Source organism: Typha latifolia, chromosome 5, assembly GCF_019914945.1.
Source record: "Typha latifolia isolate L0001 chromosome 5, TyphaL0001v2, whole genome shotgun sequence".
Classification (NCBI taxonomy): domain Eukaryota; kingdom Viridiplantae; phylum Streptophyta; class Magnoliopsida; order Poales; family Typhaceae; genus Typha; species Typha latifolia.
In genome coordinates, this window is record NC_133090.1 from 1,765,983 (window position 1) to 1,783,397 (window position 17,415).

General features: G+C 35.5%; 3 protein-coding genes across 4 annotated transcripts; 2 read left to right on the top strand and 1 right to left on the bottom strand.

Annotated features, from left to right (window-relative positions):
- Nucleotides 1–552: 552 nt before the first annotated feature.
- On the bottom strand, nucleotides 553–2,498 carry LOC140789261 (probable xyloglucan endotransglucosylase/hydrolase protein 30). The gene is made up of 4 exons (XM_073138887.1): nucleotides 2,214–2,498; nucleotides 2,033–2,133; nucleotides 1,522–1,730; nucleotides 553–1,215 (listed from the first exon to the last, which is right to left on the bottom strand). Exons 1-4 carry the CDS (start codon nucleotides 2,386–2,388, stop codon nucleotides 687–689), a joined length of 1,014 nt encoding a protein of 337 aa, XP_072994988.1. The 5' UTR covers nucleotides 2,389–2,498; the 3' UTR covers nucleotides 553–686.
- A 3,933-nt stretch (nucleotides 2,499–6,431) lies between these two features.
- On the top strand, nucleotides 6,432–10,012 carry LOC140788104 (probable transcription factor KAN2). Of its 2 annotated transcripts, none has more exons than XM_073137230.1 (6): nucleotides 6,432–7,253; nucleotides 7,383–7,459; nucleotides 8,181–8,226; nucleotides 8,320–8,479; nucleotides 9,471–9,534; nucleotides 9,634–10,012. In XM_073137230.1, the coding sequence occupies exons 1-6, from the start codon at nucleotides 6,686–6,688 to the stop codon at nucleotides 9,748–9,750; spliced, it is 1,032 nt and encodes a 343-aa protein (XP_072993331.1). In that variant the 5' UTR covers nucleotides 6,432–6,685; the 3' UTR covers nucleotides 9,751–10,012. The 2 variants fall into 2 exon arrangements, with proteins under 2 accessions (XP_072993331.1, XP_072993332.1); XM_073137231.1 differs by having other exon boundaries at nucleotides 9,474–9,534.
- A 3,464-nt stretch (nucleotides 10,013–13,476) lies between these two features.
- On the top strand, nucleotides 13,477–17,357 carry LOC140788156 (bark storage protein A-like). Its single transcript, XM_073137295.1, has 6 exons — nucleotides 13,477–13,860; nucleotides 14,563–14,630; nucleotides 15,292–15,447; nucleotides 16,060–16,254; nucleotides 16,575–16,751; nucleotides 16,999–17,357. Exons 1-6 carry the CDS (start codon nucleotides 13,617–13,619, stop codon nucleotides 17,179–17,181), a joined length of 1,023 nt encoding a protein of 340 aa, XP_072993396.1. The 5' UTR covers nucleotides 13,477–13,616; the 3' UTR covers nucleotides 17,182–17,357.
- Nucleotides 17,358–17,415: the final 58 nt, after the last annotated feature.

Consider the following 17,415-nt stretch of genomic DNA (forward strand, 5'->3'; position numbering starts at 1 on the left):
TTCTTGTTATACCCTTGAAGATCTTAACCATTAAATCTTCATCAAAGTGATTCATAAGTACGGAAGAAGCGCTCTACACGTTTTTTCCGTTAAGATTTCTTTCTTAAATATAATTATGCCTTAATTATAGGAGATATCATTTAATATTAAATATTTTAAATTTGATTATTTGGAGATAAACTTTAATTTAAATATAATTCTCTATCTCTATCTATTAAAATTTAATTTAAATTAATCTTAAACTAATGGGAGATATATGTAAATAATTAAAAATAATTAAAAAGATAAAATGTAATTAAAATATCATCAAGTTAATTATAAAAGACATCAATACCCTTATTTTAATATATATACATTACTCTCAGTTAATGATATATATGTCTTTTATTTAATAAAATATTAAGATAATATAATTGTTAAAAAATAATGTGCAAGATTATATATCTAAAAAAAATTACCTGCTAAACCGATAATATCTTTCATTCCTATTATACCCTTAAAGATCTTATCCGTTAGATCTTCATCAAATTAATTAATAAAGAATTAATTCGATTAAACGGAAGAAACCCTCGTATAAATATATATGTATAACAACTTCTCATAACAACGATACAAAGTTACATACAGGAACACAAACATACACTTCTCACGTAAGTCCATATATATAATTTAATTAATTCCACTCCTCACATGTCCGCCTGCTTATCCGACTTCAACCTCATCGGATCCCTAGCCCGGTCCTTTGCGCGGTGGCGGCGGTGGCGGCCACCGTACCTCAGATGCCCAGTCTCCTTGAACCGCCTCTTTTCCGACTCGATAATGTCGCACTCCGGCAGCCCGGATGGGTACCGGAGCTCGTCGTAGCAAGCTGAGTAGCTCATGTACCGCTCCCGGTACCGGCGCATTGCTTGCCGCTTCTCCGGGGTCATGACGGCTAAGCCAGTGGCGGCCAGCTCGGCGTAGGAGGAGGTGCAGTTGGCGGCGGCGGAGGGGATCATCTGGATCGGGTCGACGCGGCAGCCGAGGAGGGCGAGGTCGGCGAACTCGGAGGCGAAGGGGCCGTACTTGTAGTTAACCTTGTACCGGCCACCGGCGGTGGCCCAGGTGGAGGCGTCCCAGATGGTAGCGTAGAGAGACATCGGCTTGGATGGGTAGTCGCCGCCCATGCCGTCGCACCGGCGAACCTCCCGGATCGGAGTGTCATCAATGTAGAAGCTGAATTTGAGATGGAGAGCGACATAGGATTAGCGTTTTACCCACCCACCCACTTTTGTTCTTAAAAAAATATTATGGCCATTAACGATAAGATATACTCATATACCGATAGGATAGAGACTACATGGGGTGTTGACGATAATAAGTATAAAATTACAAATATAAAGAAGAATATTAAGCATGCATGCATGCAAAAATAATTATTAAGGTTAAGATGTTTAGATATATATATATATATATATATATATATATATATATATATATATATATATATATATATATATATGTATATATATACATACGTACATGATATTATGAGCAGTCCAGAGGATGGAGTAGCGGTGAAAGCCGGCGGTGGGATCGAAAGGGAGGAAGTATCGCTCCTCGCGGCCGCGGCTGGTGCTGCCGTTGCCGTAGACGTTCGTCTGCACCCTCCACTCCTTTCCCCGGATGTTCCCTAAGAACTCAAAGTCGAGCTCGTCGTGTGTCTTTGCAAACACATCGTTGTTCGACGTCTGAATGAATGCAAAAAAGAGAAGAAAAAAATTATATATTTTTTATATCTATTAATCAATATATTAATCCCTTAAAATATACTATTTAAGTAGGGGATTAATGAACGTTTCAATCCAATTAATCTCGTAGAATTGGCCCCAAATTCATTGCGCAATTGACGACTCCACCAAACAAACTACAGAGATGTAACTACGTGAGGAGGCTTCGCCGCAATTTGCGGAGTAATACAAACAAACTACCATAATTTTATAGAATTAAAGATCTAAAAAAATAAATAAATGTTTGGATTGAGTTAACTCACGTAGAAGGCCACAACGATGCCTGCAGTGTAATCAGATGGCAGCTTGATCGATGCACTGAAGAAGCCATGGTTGTACATATCCGAAGATATAAACCCAGACCCTATATTTTTTATTTTTTGTCCAAAGATTATTTTCTTAAATATATATACTTTAAAAAAAACATTAATGATATGAATTTACCGGTGGATTGATCGAGGATGAGACGGACGTTACGATCGTCAGCCGAGCGAACGATGTTACCGTGGCCGAAGAGCGGCTCGTAGGCATCTTTGAAGGAGAGAGTCGTCACGTTGGCGGCCGTCGCATATGATATGATACTGATGATTCCGATGATGGTTAGAATCCGATGAGCCATTTCTGGCCACCTTTTCTTTTCTTCTTCTTTCCCTCTCCTTTCTTTTTCTTCTTCTTCTTTTATTTTTTCTTTCTAGTGGAGGGGAAAGGAGAGCGGAAAGGGAAGAGATCTTCTCGTTTTCCTTTTGGGTTTATAACGGTAAAAGGGAGGAATGGGAGGTGAGGAGAGGAAGGTGAGAGGAGGTGAGATGACTCATGGCCATGAACATGGTCAAAGGGAGATGTATAAAAATAGCATGCGTGGAATTGAGGCATAATAGATTTGTTTCCATATATACCTAGCCATCAACAAATTGTGAACTGGAAATGGACGAAAAAGAATAATTTTAGGTTCTTATTCGGAGAAGAGAAAAATAGATATGTGAAACAAAAAATATTGATTTAATTGGGCATTCGTTGTCAATTTTTATTTTTTTAGATATATATTAAAAATCAAATAAGTACGTAGCCCTGCTAAGGAGATCATAAGATCGACTACAACTCAAAACAATTATTATAGAAAAAAATTATTTAGTGACTTAGCTCAATATCTCGGCTTGATTGAGAGCCCGACAATACGATTTGTTTAAAGGAGCAGCTCAATAATACGACGATTTGGAGTAAGTCTCGGTGATGTTCAGTTTGAAGCAATAATTCAAATACTCACACTAGACGATTTAGTATACTAGCTAAAGCTTAGTGAAACCTAAGTGTCTTTATATTGATCACTAAAAAAATTTTGCAACCCAAAATGCAGGAATTTCGTACGGAAGGAGTGCTTGGCAGCCTATAATTGGTTGCTAAAGTAGTGCTTAACAATGAGAAGGCCCAATTATGAGGCCACGCATTTTATCTTTGGGCCATAACTAAATGGACCTCTCTCTGGAGTGAAGTACATGGCCCATGAGAAAAGGCCCGCTAATTCTCTATACGCACGAATCTCAATGCAACTGCTTATGATCGATTGCATTAGATCTTGTTAACTGCATTTAGATATCTAAATAAAAAAAATTTACGTATTAAATAACAGACCAACAATATATATATATATATATATATATGTCACACATTTTATTATATAATCACTTAATTGATAATTTCTTTTGGTAGTCAATTTCTTGGTAATAATATGCAAGGTTTCAAAGAGTGCATGATTAGATGTTCCATGTTTGTGGACTATTTTTTCAAGAGGGTACACTTAATGAGGGGCCAAGATTCATAGCATTCCTTGGGTAAATTAACAAAATCATGGTCAAACCAAAGCAAACCCTAACTCCTCTACTTCTTCTCATCTTCCTATTTTATTTTATTTATTATTTTTTTTTATGTTTTTTTTATAAAAAAAAGAAGTAAAGTATTGCCAATGCATTAGATCAAGATTCCTTCTTGGGTCTCACCAAAGACATGGTCTAGGGAAGCATAGCACATTGAATGGCTTCCACTCCATCTAAGGCTAGTCAAATGCCACCACTCTTGTTAAACTCTCCTATACAAGCACCATATCAAATTATTAAACCCTAATTCTCCCCTCCCAATGGAAGGTTGACATTAATTGATCCCTTATTCTATTCCCCCTCCCCCTCTCCCTCTTTCATGGCATTAATCTTGAGCCTATTATTTATGTGTGTAAAAGACAAAGACATACACTTTGTCTGATCTCTTCTTGATGTCTTGAGGACATTGCCATTAAACTATTCTAGCAAGAGCACAAAAACACACACAAAGTCTAGACTTCCAATGTTGTGCCATTAATTCTATGGAAGACTAGAGTGTATTTATATATATATATATATATATATATGTGTAGATCTATTGCCTTTCTTGCTAGCAATTAATATTTAGTTTGGTTTTCTCCATTGGGATCCACTTGCAGACCTCATGGATGTGTCACTGGTGGAATCAAGAGCCTTTGCAATTTGAAATATTAGAGATGGAAAATATTTGTAACTTTTTCTTTTCTTTTCTTTTTTTTTTAAAAAAAACATAGAGAGAGAAATAGGTGTGGTGGAGATAAGGTAGGTTATAGTCTTATAGAGAATGGAGAATTAAACTTATTCCTTCCAAGCTACCCTATTTGACTATGCGTTTAATAAGGTGACTCTATGAACTCATGGAACAAGGGCCATTCATATATAGCGTCTACTCAGCCAAACACCTTTTGGATGACATTTAAAGCTCTATGTCTTCCTTTCTACATGCAAAATACTCACTTATTATCCCTCAAATTTATTAAGATTGAGATTCGGCACAAACTGATTTTGTCAATTGCCCGTTTTAGTGTTATGATTCTTTCATATTGAATTTCAAAATCATCGAATCTAATGGCACGTCTATCCATACGCTTAGGACAAAGAACTTAATTCAAGTGAAAAAAAAACCTCTTATTTTTCATATTGTCATTCAATGTTCTAGAAACTATGATATTATCATAATAATTAGGATCCCTAAATTAAAGCTGAAATGAAGAAATAAATCAAATCAGCAATATATCATTTAAGAACAAGTAAAGAAGGAATACCTCAATTCCCACTTCTCTCTCTCTCTCTCTCTTTATGTTCTTTTTCTTCTCTTTCCATTCTCATGTCTTTTCTCCTCCTCTTTTCTTGTAGTACAAGGCTTTAGTACCTTTCTCTATCTACCAATTCAATTAGGAGACTAAAAACTTATAAGGCTAGGATTCCCCCTTGGATTAGGGCTCCTCATGTGGAGGTCCCACACATTAAATGAATCAACAGTTGCCTTGTTCATTGAGAAAATTGTATATATTGAGATGGTAGGACAATTTTGATGTCATTCATTGCTATTACATCATCTGGATAATACTAGAAGAAATAGAGACATTTTATTTAATTAATTTTAGGTTTCTCTTTAAAGTTAATTGAACTTTCTAAAGACCTTTTCTGATGATTTGTTCTATTATTGTACTATCTCATTCAATTCTTGCCTTCCAAATTAACTAATATGCAACAAGATCTTAGACCTTACATATATAATATTGTTGATGCTAACTATTTAAATGACACATGTGAAATGTGAAGTTTTACACTCCATTTAAGACTAACTTTAAGAACTCTTTTTCCCATTTGATGAACTAAATTTGGGCTCACTGCTTAGAAAAGTCAAGCTTCTAAATTATATGAGATGTTATCTTCATTAATGTAGGATGTCATGATTTACCTATAAAGAAAGCTCTATTATACTTATCTCTGTATGAGCTCAGCATGGCCTTGCATATTCTGTAGTTTGAAATACTAGAAGTCTATAAACTATCTTGAGATTGAAACTTACTAATTTGGATGATATGACTAAGTAAATGGTAATTAGAATATGTTGAAAAGAGTGGAATTTGGCCCCTTTTCTTCTTCTTTTATATCCTCTGGAAATTGAGAAAGAGTAACTATAAACATAGTAAGTGAAAGGAACTGGACCTAATTAAATGATTCCATGGATGTGGTTTAATAGGATTTAGACAATTAGTTGACCTAAAATCATAAGTTGTTAAATAATAAGCCAGTATATATACCTTTAACTTGTAATACTAAAAACTAGTGAATAAAAGTAGGCTGAAGAAATTTAAACTTAGGACGCCTAGGAAAAAGGACCATTATCATGTTAGATAACTCAGAAATTTAATTATTAGGTAATAGATAGACACATAAAATATATTTAAAAAATCAAAGCCAAGTACAATTAAGAGTTCCTAACTAACACATATATGGTACCTTTAATAATGGATCATATTGCAATACTAAAAAATATATAGTGGAAAAGAAAAGCAGACTATTGGAATTTAAATTTATGACCTTTAGAGAAACAGACTCAGCTACATATTAGATAACTCAAAACTTAAATTACTAGGTAATAAATTAATTATATATAATACATTTTTTAAACAAAAACCAAAGTTGAATGCAATTAAGAGTTCCTAACTAATACAGATACCACCAACCAAAAGATTATTCTCTCTCTCTCTCTCTCTCTCTCTGGCCACATTGTACTCACAAAAACCAAGGGACAACCTTTTCACTCCATACAATAGTTGTTGTTGTTGTTTACCACCTCTATAATTTGCCCTCCATGTTACTACTAAATACAACTCCTTTGATCCAAGGCATCTCATACATTACCCTCCCTTTGTTCCAAACTCAAGAGTCAGATTACATCTCACCTACCTCAAGAGAGCCCCCCCCCTCACTCCTCTTACACCAAGCCAAAACTGCACTCATCTCCTCCACAGCAAAGGGACTACCAAGATCTAGAGAGCAAGCAAGGGAGAGGAAGAAGAGATTCAAAAGCAAAAAAACAAAAGGAAAAAAAAAATGGAACTTTTTCCAGCACAACCAGATCTATCCCTGCAAATTAGACCCCCAAGCACTTCTCCCACATCAACTTGGAGGAAGCCAGATGAGAACATAGACTTGGGCTTTTGGAGGAGAGAGCTAGACTCCTCTTCCATGGCCAAGATTAGCAAAGACACCTCTTTTGAGCTCTCCTTAGCAAACCCAAGTGCCACAGACTGCAATCTCCATCTCCATCCTTACCACCACCACCACCACCACCTCCACTTTCACCACCACCCCTCTCCATTACTACCTCAAGGGTACAAGAAAGACCTTGGCTTGCTGAGGCCAATTAAGGGAGTTCCTGTATACCAACATCCACCTTCTATTCCTTTACTCCCACATCATCATCATCATCGCCAGCAGCAGCAGCAACAAGTACTATTCCACTCTCCTTCCAAGTTCTCGCCTTTGGAAGGATTGTCGAGATCAAAGTTCATGTCGAGGTACCCCGCGAAGCGGAGCGCGAGAGCGCCACGGATGCGGTGGACGACGACGCTTCACGCGCGGTTCGTTCATGCGGTGGAGCTCTTGGGAGGTCACGAGAGTATGATCTACTTCTCAAACTTTTCATCTTAATTTTATGAACACATCTTCTTTTTTTTTTTTTAATTCATTTGGTTTAGGGGCAATTGAGATGGTTGGAGTGATCTCACCTTAATTTATGCACTTCTAGGGGCCACTCCAAAATCAGTTCTTGAGCTCATGGATGTAAAAGACCTCACCTTGGCTCATGTGAAATCACACTTGCAGGTGAAGCACCTCCTAATTTAACTCCTTACTACCTCAAATGTTGGCAACATTTTAGATCTCCTTTTCATTTGCTCATCTTTGCATTAGTTATAATTTACTAGTTTTCTTTTCTGGTTCTTATTCTTCTGGAGTTCACAACTTTGGAATGTGGAATCTCTTCTCAAAGTACTAGAATCTATTGTTTGTATTGGTATTGTCCTAGATATTGAAGAAAAGCATTAGCTGGATTTAGATCAGAGAACTTGTTCTTTTCTTGCACTGTTTCTTTCACCACCTTCCAGCTTACTCTCTCTCTCTCTCTCTCTCTCTCTCTCTCTCTTCTATGTGGGTTGGCAAGTATGGTAACAGCTTTTGCATGAAGCAGAAAGAAAGATACCAAAAGAAAAGGTAAAGATGAACACTGTGTCAGCAGAGACCATTCTGACTAGCTACTTGCAATCAACTTTAAGGAAAAAAAAAAAATCAGAGAACAAGTACTGAAATACTAAGTGTAATGCTTGCCTAATTAAACATGAACTGTTTAATGAACTTACAAATGCATGTCTTATTAAAACGCTAAAAATCCTACACTTCTACGGGACAAATGGACTAGATAAATGCATTATCTAGTATCAAAACTTAGTAGAAACTACTTATTTTGTCCAAATTTCTCTTGCTTTTAATGTGTTAATTCTACAGAATCTAATGCTGAACTGATCATTAATTGCGTGTATGGTTACAGATGTATCGGACCGTCAAAAGTACCGACAAGCCTACAGTTTCTTCAGGTATGACTGATCAAAATCATTGATCTGATCTCATTATTTTCTATTAAATTTATCCTCTAACTTAATTGATGAGTTCTTGTACTTATTTGCTAGGGCAATCAGATGGAATCGAGAGCGCATCGACGATTGAAGTTTCTGACGACAATCTGATCGACATTAATAACTTCCGCAGATCAGAATCATCAACTCAACATGGAAGGTTAGCTACACAGCAAGGCAGCAATCACAGTGGCTTATGGAGCAACTCCTCAAGGTGTTAGAACTATTGTAGTAGTGAAATATGAGTAGTTACAGTGTCATAATCTTTCTGCAGTACAAGACCTATTCAACTAAATAGAACTCTGTTAGGTATATAGTGTTCTCTGAACTAATGTCTGCAGTTGGAGTATATATCAATGCAGTTATCAATCAAATCTGGATATAAGAGCTTGCAAGAAAATGTCTATTAAATTTCAACCAAACTAGGGATATAATGAATTTCTACTTACTGATTCCTTAGGCCTGATAGTGAATAAGAGGGGCAGACAAAAATAAGCTGATAAAGCCATATTAAAGACCCTCACCTACTATCATTATTTTTCTTATATTTAGCAGCACCTTTTATATATCCATTATTGAAGCTTTTGGTTTCTTAAGTAAAGCACGGAATAGGTATTAATTAAATGGGTTAATAGATTAAACTTCAGAAGGTAAATGATGATAGGTGCTTGTTTAGTGAGCTAGATCATTTGGGCCATAGAGTACATTAGATAGATCTCACAAGGTGTGTGTGCCATTCCCTAGGTCAATAATCCTGTCATATTCATGGACACTTTAAATGTACAAAGAAAAGCCTCTGTCTCCCACCTTCCCCTCTTACCATAGATATCAAGGGGCAGGGATCATAGCTTTGTTCCATTTGTCTAGGGTCAGGTGAACATTTGAATCTCCATCATGGTGCAATGATCCTTTTCAGTAGTTTAAAGCCTCTGCCAAAAGTCTCTCGCTCTCTCTCTCTCTCTCTCTCTCTCTCTCTCTCTCTCTCTCTCTCTCTCTCTCTCTCTCTCTCTCATTCAAAAGATAAAAGATAGAGGCCCATTTGCTAAAAGGACACCCTTATATGAAAAAAAACTTATGATAAGTTGATATACTTCATTAAAATGAGATTAATCTATATATATAATGAGCTACTAATAAAATATTGTCTTCTCATTTTAGTGCATGAAGTACTTATCTTAGGTAGATTGTCTCTGATGGTTATGCAGCAGGGAAAGCTGGTGTTATGGATTACCATGTGATTCCAACATTGAGAACAAGCAAAGTTTCAAGGTTACTACTTCACTTCCTCTCTCTCTCTCTCTCTCTCCCCCCTCCCCAACAAGTACTGCATTATCCATAAAACTATCAAATATGCCTCTCTCTTGGCAGGAATTGCAATTGAAAAGCTTGGAGAATTCTGATATGAGCTCAACATGCCTATCTGAGACATCGAAGCCGAGCAAGCCGAACCTCGAGTTTACACTGGGAAGGCCACATCTGATCTAAACTAATCACTTACCGATCGATGATCACGACAATCAAATTTGCTCTAAAGGTTAGTAAAAAGGGAGAAAATAGAGAGACAAGGTAATACTTGAAAGGCAAAAGGCAAGGAAAAGTGAGTGAGGATGTGTTTGAATGTGTATGAGAGCATATCTTTCAATCTAGAGAGAGAGAGAGAAAGAGAGAGAGAGTAAGTTTATGCTCTTGTTCAGAAATCAGAGTGCAAAAGAATGGAACGAGAGAGTTTAACTTTTACTGCCACAAAGCACCAAAGGCCAGTTGCATTTATTCTCATGCATGCATGTGCATAAGAGTTGCTTTAAAGCTTCTTTCAAAAAATAAAAAGAGCTTATATGTCTAATATCATAGGATAAAAGAATTATTTAGCTATCCTAACATTATCTAATTAGCCTGGACAATTAATCTCTATATATGGTCAATATATGGTCGTCTGGTTCATAGACACATCAAATTTTTTGTACACATATATAAATATATATATAGCTCTCTTTCTTTATCGCGTTGGCCTGTAGCGAGAGTTTTAGAATGCAATATCTTATAAATTTGAGATCTTTAAATATCTCCTTCATTTTAAAGAACAACTTGCCTGAGAGAAGAATAAAGAATAAAATAAAGTAAAAATAAACTGAAAACAGAGTATGAAATAGAAAATACTAGTAGAAATTAAGTAGAAACTGGCATTTCTTGGATTCGTGTGCAATTCTTTATTCACTTCGTTGAACGTATTACACTGCATGGCTTAAAAAGGGATAAAGTAACTTTATCTCCTTCATTGCTATTTCCTCCCTCGATTTATCCCGAGTTATCCGATTTTAAGGTATCAGCTAGGGATGAGTTATTCTCGAGTAGTATTTTTGCCAAAAACTACACTTTTTTTTTTTCTAACAAAAAGGTTTTTTTTTTAACTAAAGATTAACCATTGTGATTACAAAAGGTTTCTTTTCTTTTTTAAAAAAAAGGGGTTAGAAAATGTTACATTGATGTCAGAGGCAAAAAGAACACATATGCAATATATACATACATATATATATATATATATATATAAATTTATATAGAGGAATTTAAAATCGTCTATAAAAGTATCAAACGGATTAGATGGCTTTTGTGTTTCCCATTTAGAACATTAATTAACATTAATCGATTGGCCAAAGTCATTAGCACATCGTAAATTACCCATGGATACTAATGTTAGCATTAGATACATGCATTATATCCTACTGTTCTTACTCTCAGTCAAGTCAAGAGCATTTAAACGATACTTATTTCAGAATTAGACTGACCTTAGTTAATCTAGAAGTACAACCAAACACACCTTCATTGTTTTCACCACCTAAAAATAAAAGTTTAAAAAGAAAGCCTAAAATATTTCCTAGACAATCTCCTTTTAAGACAGATGAGTGATAAAAGAGCACTTTTTTTTTCAGAAGCTTTGGCATACCAACTGTTGTTAGCTTTAAAGTTTGCAGCAGCAAAATGAGAACAAACCTCTTTCCCTTTTCTTCTTTTTTTTTCCCCTTTATTTTGATTTTTATTTTTACTCCTTTCTCCTTTCTCCCTTTCCAGACTGACATCAAAGAGTGTGTAAGAAACTTTTCCTCACCTCATCTCTCCTTCCGATATCCCTAAGCTATTACACATGCATGAATGATTAGCCCATGATGATATATAGATAGATTGATGTCTGCGTCAATGTTTTAAGGTCCCAAATGCTAGGTAGGCTCTTCTCTTCTCAACAAGAAACATAGAGAGGACAAGGCTACAGGTAACAGTAGTACTCCTCTCTCTCTCTTTCTCTCTTCCCCTCTTTCTCTCTTTCTCTCTTTCTCTCTTGGTCTTAGGTGTGTGTCAGAAGAGTGTGATGGGGGCCAAAGTGAGGTGACACCTCTCTTTTTTAACACCTTGGTTTCATTTCACTGCTCCGGAGAGCTCTTTGCCTCTTCCCCATGAGCTCCCTAGAGAGCAGTGCTCATTTATTTTGGTTGCCTTTTAAACATCCATCTCTCTCATGGGCCATGGCCCCCCACCACCCCCAACCCTCTTCCTTTTGAGCTAGCCTTGGGCAATCTTCTTAGGTTCTCTTTGGTCAATGGATTGACTTGGATTAACTACTTTATTAAGGTCCAAGGTTAACAACATGGGATGCCTAATAGTACAAGAACTTTCCTAGAATGTTAACAGTGATTAGTCTTTAGATAAATATGCTGCAGGAAAGGAGCATAAAAACATTAAGCATGAAAGTCATCATCATTTTTTTCTAAGATAATGGCTTGTAGTTAATAGGATAAATATACTTTTTTTCTTTCATATTATACAATAACTGTATCTAGCTATTAAGTACTTTAGATTTTAATATGTAGTTATAAAAAATATAACCAAGTTCAAAAACTTTAACCTTCCACGTAAGTATATGCTCTTTATTATTAATGAAGAGAAATAGATCCCACGATAATAAGTTGCATGCATTCAATAAAAAGCATTTGCTATACTTATAATGATGACACATTATAGTTTTATTAATTCCAAAATATGACTTATATATACGTGGCGCCATTTGATTGGCTGTTTTTTTATATTACTTTCTTTCTCACGCGTTCCAAGGAGAAAGGAGCACGAATTACGAGGAGACTAGGAAATGATTTGGCACTCCATTAGTCTATGATTGGTCGCCTCTTGAGCTGACTGGGCTAGCCGCTGTTGCCTCTGACCGGGCAGTCCGGTCAGGTCGGGCTTTCCCCGTACCACCACCCACTCCGACTGCCCGGAGACAGGATAAACTTACAAAGCTCCCTGCCAAAAGCCACGGTCGGCCAAAGCAAAAAGGAAAAGGGAAATTCCACTTTTATTTCTTATGCTTATTTTGCTTTCTTAGATTAGATTTAAATAAATATATATATATATATATATAAACTAAAAGCCCCCCCAAAAAAAATTTATCAAAATTTACACTGTATCGTATGATATATTCATAATTCGACCCCTATATTTTGTTGGTGGTAATAATCTAAAATCTGATTCAAAATAAGTACATAAATTAAAAAAAAAATAACAGACTACAAAATGTAGAATTCTGTGTAGTCTCACTATTTCTTTAAGACAAATTCAACTTACATCATTTGTTTATGGAACAATGGGCGTCGATATCTTAAGATACAATAATCGTTTTGCATACGAAAAAAAGATATTATTTGAGTACCTAGTAAAACCAAAACAGTGTTGTACTTTCAATCAAATGCAGACAGAAGATAAAAAAAAATGTATGAATGGAATGAACTAATTCTGTGATTAACTAGTAATTTTGGATTCGACTCACGAGAAGTTAAGGGTGTGTATGAGTTAATTTGCATAGATTAATTTACTTACAAAAATCTGTAACTCTTTTTGAGCTTAACCACGAGAAGTTTGGCACTTATGTACGAATATAGCCTACTAATATTTTTCAAACAATCAATATGTTACTACACTCATTTTTCTTTATTTTTTATTGTCATAGTAGCTAGCTACTTTAAAATAATTTTTATTCACTTCTCTTCATAAATTTGAACAAGTGAATATATAATATGAAAGTCCAAAATCAGGATAAAATATGGGACAAGTGGAAGTTTTCTTTCACAGTTTCGCGTTGTTCGCGTTTGGATTAGGACCTTAGGAAAAAGAAAAAAATTAAAAAAAAAAATTAGCCCTAGGTCCGGAGATCCTGAAACAAGAAGTAAAGGAATTAATTAATTTGGAGAACATTTAAACACGTGATCCACAAAGCCAGTCTCACCTACTCGGCAACTCCTAAATCACACCCTTCAAATCAATCCCAGAAATATTTCCATTCTTCTCCTGCAATCGAAGCTCTAACAATGGCCATGGAATCCAAACCTTCCATCGGACGGATGTCGTGTCTCCTCCTCCTCCTCTTCTTCTTCTTCTTTCGGTGTTCCTCCGGTCTCCCGTCGACACACCCGCTTCGCTCCGTGGTCGACCAGATCAACGAGCTTGGGCCGTTCCTCGGCCTCGTGATGGCCTACTCCGCCGAAGCCGACGCCGTCGAATCATCCGGTTGCTTCGTCCCCGCGAATTTCCAACCCTACGTAGACCTCTACGGTATGTCCACAAAGATCTCGTTGCCTCGTGATTCGGTGACTCCGAAGCGAAAGTGTGGAAAATATCAACTATGCCCCTGGGCTTGGGCCCGTACCTTAATTGGATCTTTTCATTTTCATTTTACTCTCACTCTTTATATATATATATTTTCTTTTGAAATTTTACGAAGCAAACTTTAAATTTTACCTATTTTGTGATTTATATTCAATATTTTAACTAACTAATGCTAACTAATTATTAAAATACCCTTACCATTCTCTTTTATTTTCTATATTTATCCACTATTTTTCTCACCTAACTCCTCCATCACAAAAAAAATAAAATATAGGATGTGATTTGTAAAAATTCTTATTTTTTTCAAAACATTTATCAAAAAGCACCCTATTATATGGATATTTAGCATTCCTTTTGCTTTTAATTTCTCAAAAACACCTTGATTAATGGGCAATTACCGTACAAATGAATTAAATTAACATTAGTTGTAAAATGACCTTAATAGCCTTAAGAAATTTGTTTAAGATTAAGATAAAAATTAAAAAGAACCATATTTTGGAGTAAAATGAGGGGTATTTTAAATATTTATTTTTTTTATTTCAAAAATAATATAATTATTTCTATTATACCATGTGCAAAATGAAAAAAAAAATATCTCCAAGATGTGTGTTTTATCATGATTAAGTTCTACTTTTTTCCTTTTCTTAGGTCGTCGATTTCATATTGGAACCATTCGAGGAGTTGACGTCGTCTACGTGATGTCGGGGCAAAGAAGGGTATACTACTAATTCATAGTTCTTTCCACTATAAGTTTTTCAAATAATATATTCTCACATCATCAAAATCTAAGTTTCTCTTAGAGTAAGTTTAGTATTGGAAAGTGAAATTCAATAAACTAATTAACTTTAAGGAAGTGACTCTATCATCTTAAAGAAAAAAAAGTGAAAATGAAGAAATGAAGCTACTATTAAAATAGGTATAAAAAAATATTAAAGTAGATAAGTTTTTGGAAGTGATTATTTTCCTCTTTCACTTTTGGACAACCAAACACCAGCTTACTCATTTATAGTACATTAATTGTTTTCATTTTTATGAAAGTATGCCAAAATCTATTTTGTTAGACATGCCATAGCTTGTGAAAACGGAAGAGACTGAAGGCTAACAAGCGTGCAATAAGGAAACACATATGTTATTAATATCTACTGTTAGTAATTTGTATGATCAATTATTACCCATTTGAGTCAGTGAAGTTATATAATGCTTGTCTTTCGGTATCAGTATCACCTACATCTAAGAGAGGAAAATCTAGAGGTAAACAAGGAATTTTGTTTGCATGATTACATATATGTAGCCCGGTTTCTTTTTGTCGTCGTCGTCGAATTAAAATCCTCATGTCTAAAGGATTAAGTAAGTTTATCATAGTTTCTTCTGTGCCAGTTGAATGCAGGAATTACAGTTCAGATCCTCCTAGATGTTTTCAGTGTCAGAGGAATAGTTCACTTTGGAACAGCAGGAAGTGCTAATGATTCAATTTCCTTTGGTGATGTTAGTGTCCCTAAGTTCGCCGCCTTCACAGGGTCTTGGGCATGGAAGGTAATTGCTTTCTGATTAACTATTGCTGAAAGGTTTTTGTTTAGACATCTGGTTCTCTGAATAGTTGCATTTTTGTAAGATCTGCATACTAGTAGATGTTGTTTTGCAAATGGACATCAAACATATTTTTCTACTGATAAAAAGAATTTAGCCTGGATTGGTACTAATAAAAGAGAGGATTAACTTATTTACCTCAGTCATAAATGTACTAAATCTCCATGCTCACAAATGATTTTAATTATCTGCACAGATGTTACTGAATCTTCAATTCAGCTTATCAAAAAAGGATCTGTGAAAAGCCATCCAAGAATTTTTAAAACCCCTAGCATCATGAAGAAGAAGAATTCCATAGTTGAGTTGCTTTCTTTCTGAGCATTGAAAAATTGTAGTCTAGACAATGCAAAGCTTAAAAATTTTAAAACCTTGAACTATCAACAGCAAACAAACATGATTAGGAGATGAAATATATCGACGAACATCATTATGTAGGAGTTGTTATAGCAGATCTCTGAAATCGATATATATATATATATATTCAAAATTTTGGATTTTTTATTTTTTCTATGAATGGTGTGTTAATATTTATATCTTTGTTCTGTTCTCATAACGCAGAAGTTTAACTCACTAAAGGGATCATCAAATCAAGAGATAAGTTTCGGTGAGTACAATGTACCAGCAGAGGGTAAGAACTTGCTATCGACAGTCGAGTTCAAGCCTGAGGAGCTATACTCTATTGGCCAGCCTATGAAGGAGTTGTTCTGGCTTCCAGTAAACTCAAGATGGTTCCAAATTGCTGAAAAAATTGAGGTCTGAGAATTCAAATCAACTACTTTTTCTTTTCTTCTCATTTTTCTTATTCAACAGAAAAAAGTTCAGCTGCTACATATTGTCCCTGATGAAAAAAGTCTGATTATTTTCTAGCTGCAGCAAGTTACTTCGTGGTTCCACTTGATCTCATTGTGGACAGTAATAGTTGGCCATCTTTATTCATATGTGCATGCCAAAGTGAACTAGACTTTGGCTCTGCTGATCTTTTGAACTATTACTCAAGTGTAATATGAGTTACTTCAATCAGAGATGAATATAAATGTAACTCTTACTTGACTACATAGATTATATGATTGTAGGTGGAACTTGAAAGATGTGCTAACAAAACTTATTGCCTGCCGAACACCCCCAAAGTAGTGTTTGGCCTTAAAGCTTCGACAGCAGATGTGTTTCTGGACAATGCTGCATATAGGAAGTTCCTCTTCAAAAAATTCGGCGTATCAACTGTGGATGAGGAGAGTGCAGCTGTGATCATGGTAAATCAAATTCTTGAACCTTAGATTAGAAAATGTTTCAACTGCTTTAAGCAAAAGAAGATTGAACATAATATGACAGCAAAATGCTTTCTGGAGTCGGTTTTCGATATCAGTCATATTTACATGCGATATGCAGTGACTGGTTGAATTTAAGGCGGCCTATATTCGTAGGCTTTAACTAAAATTTTCATTCTCTGATTAAATTGGCTCTCTTCCTGATTCAGTAATTCTGTTGTTGGTCAAACAGACGGCGATATCTCCTGCTGTACCTGTGATTGTATTCCGTGGGGTATCCGATCTGGCAGGAGGAGAGGCACAGTGGTCATCTACAAGTCTGAGTGACTTAGCTTCCCTTAATGCACTCAAAGTGGCAGTGAAATTTATAGAAGTGTTGGGGAGGAAAGAACATCTACTTCTGGGAAAAGATTAATGATCAGAAGCAGAAATGAGTGTTCTATATCTCTGAGATATTACTTCTTGTCCTACGTTATTAATCTTGTTATTTTACTGTTGGATAAGTTATCTCCTCTTATTCATATCCATCGTTCAAACTGAAACTTTATTCAGAGCTAATGAGGAGAAAGATTCTACTGCCTCTCTCTGCAACTCCATTTACTCACTCACTTAATTACTTAGTGACTGGATTCGCTCATTGCCATTCTGT

Excerpts from the sequence above, each read along its gene's own strand:
- LOC140788156 (XM_073137295.1), top strand. The coding sequence starts at position 13,617 with ATGGCCATGGAATCCAAACCTTCCATCGGACGGATGTCGTGTCTCCTC. Across the intron at positions 16,255-16,574 it reads AAATTGCTGAAAAAATTGAG|GTGGAACTTGAAAGATGTGC; the intron begins GTCTGAGAATTC and ends ATATGATTGTAG. Across the intron at positions 16,752-16,998 it reads AGAGTGCAGCTGTGATCATG|ACGGCGATATCTCCTGCTGT; the intron begins GTAAATCAAATT and ends TTGGTCAAACAG.
- LOC140789261 (XM_073138887.1), bottom strand. The coding sequence starts at position 2,388 with ATGGCTCATCGGATTCTAACCATCATCGGAATCATCAGTATCATATCA. Across the intron at positions 2,134-2,213 it reads CATCCTCGATCAATCCACCG|GGTCTGGGTTTATATCTTCG; the intron begins GTAAATTCATAT and ends TAAAAAATATAG. Across the intron at positions 1,216-1,521 it reads TGGACTGCTCATAATATCAT|CTTCTACATTGATGACACTC; the intron begins GTACGTATGTAT and ends TCTCAAATTCAG.
- LOC140788104 (XM_073137230.1), top strand. The coding sequence starts at position 6,686 with ATGGAACTTTTTCCAGCACAACCAGATCTATCCCTGCAAATTAGACCC. Across the intron at positions 7,254-7,382 it reads GCTCTTGGGAGGTCACGAGA|GGGCCACTCCAAAATCAGTT; the intron begins GTATGATCTACT and ends ATGCACTTCTAG. Across the intron at positions 8,480-9,470 it reads TTATGGAGCAACTCCTCAAG|CAGGGAAAGCTGGTGTTATG; the intron begins GTGTTAGAACTA and ends ATGGTTATGCAG.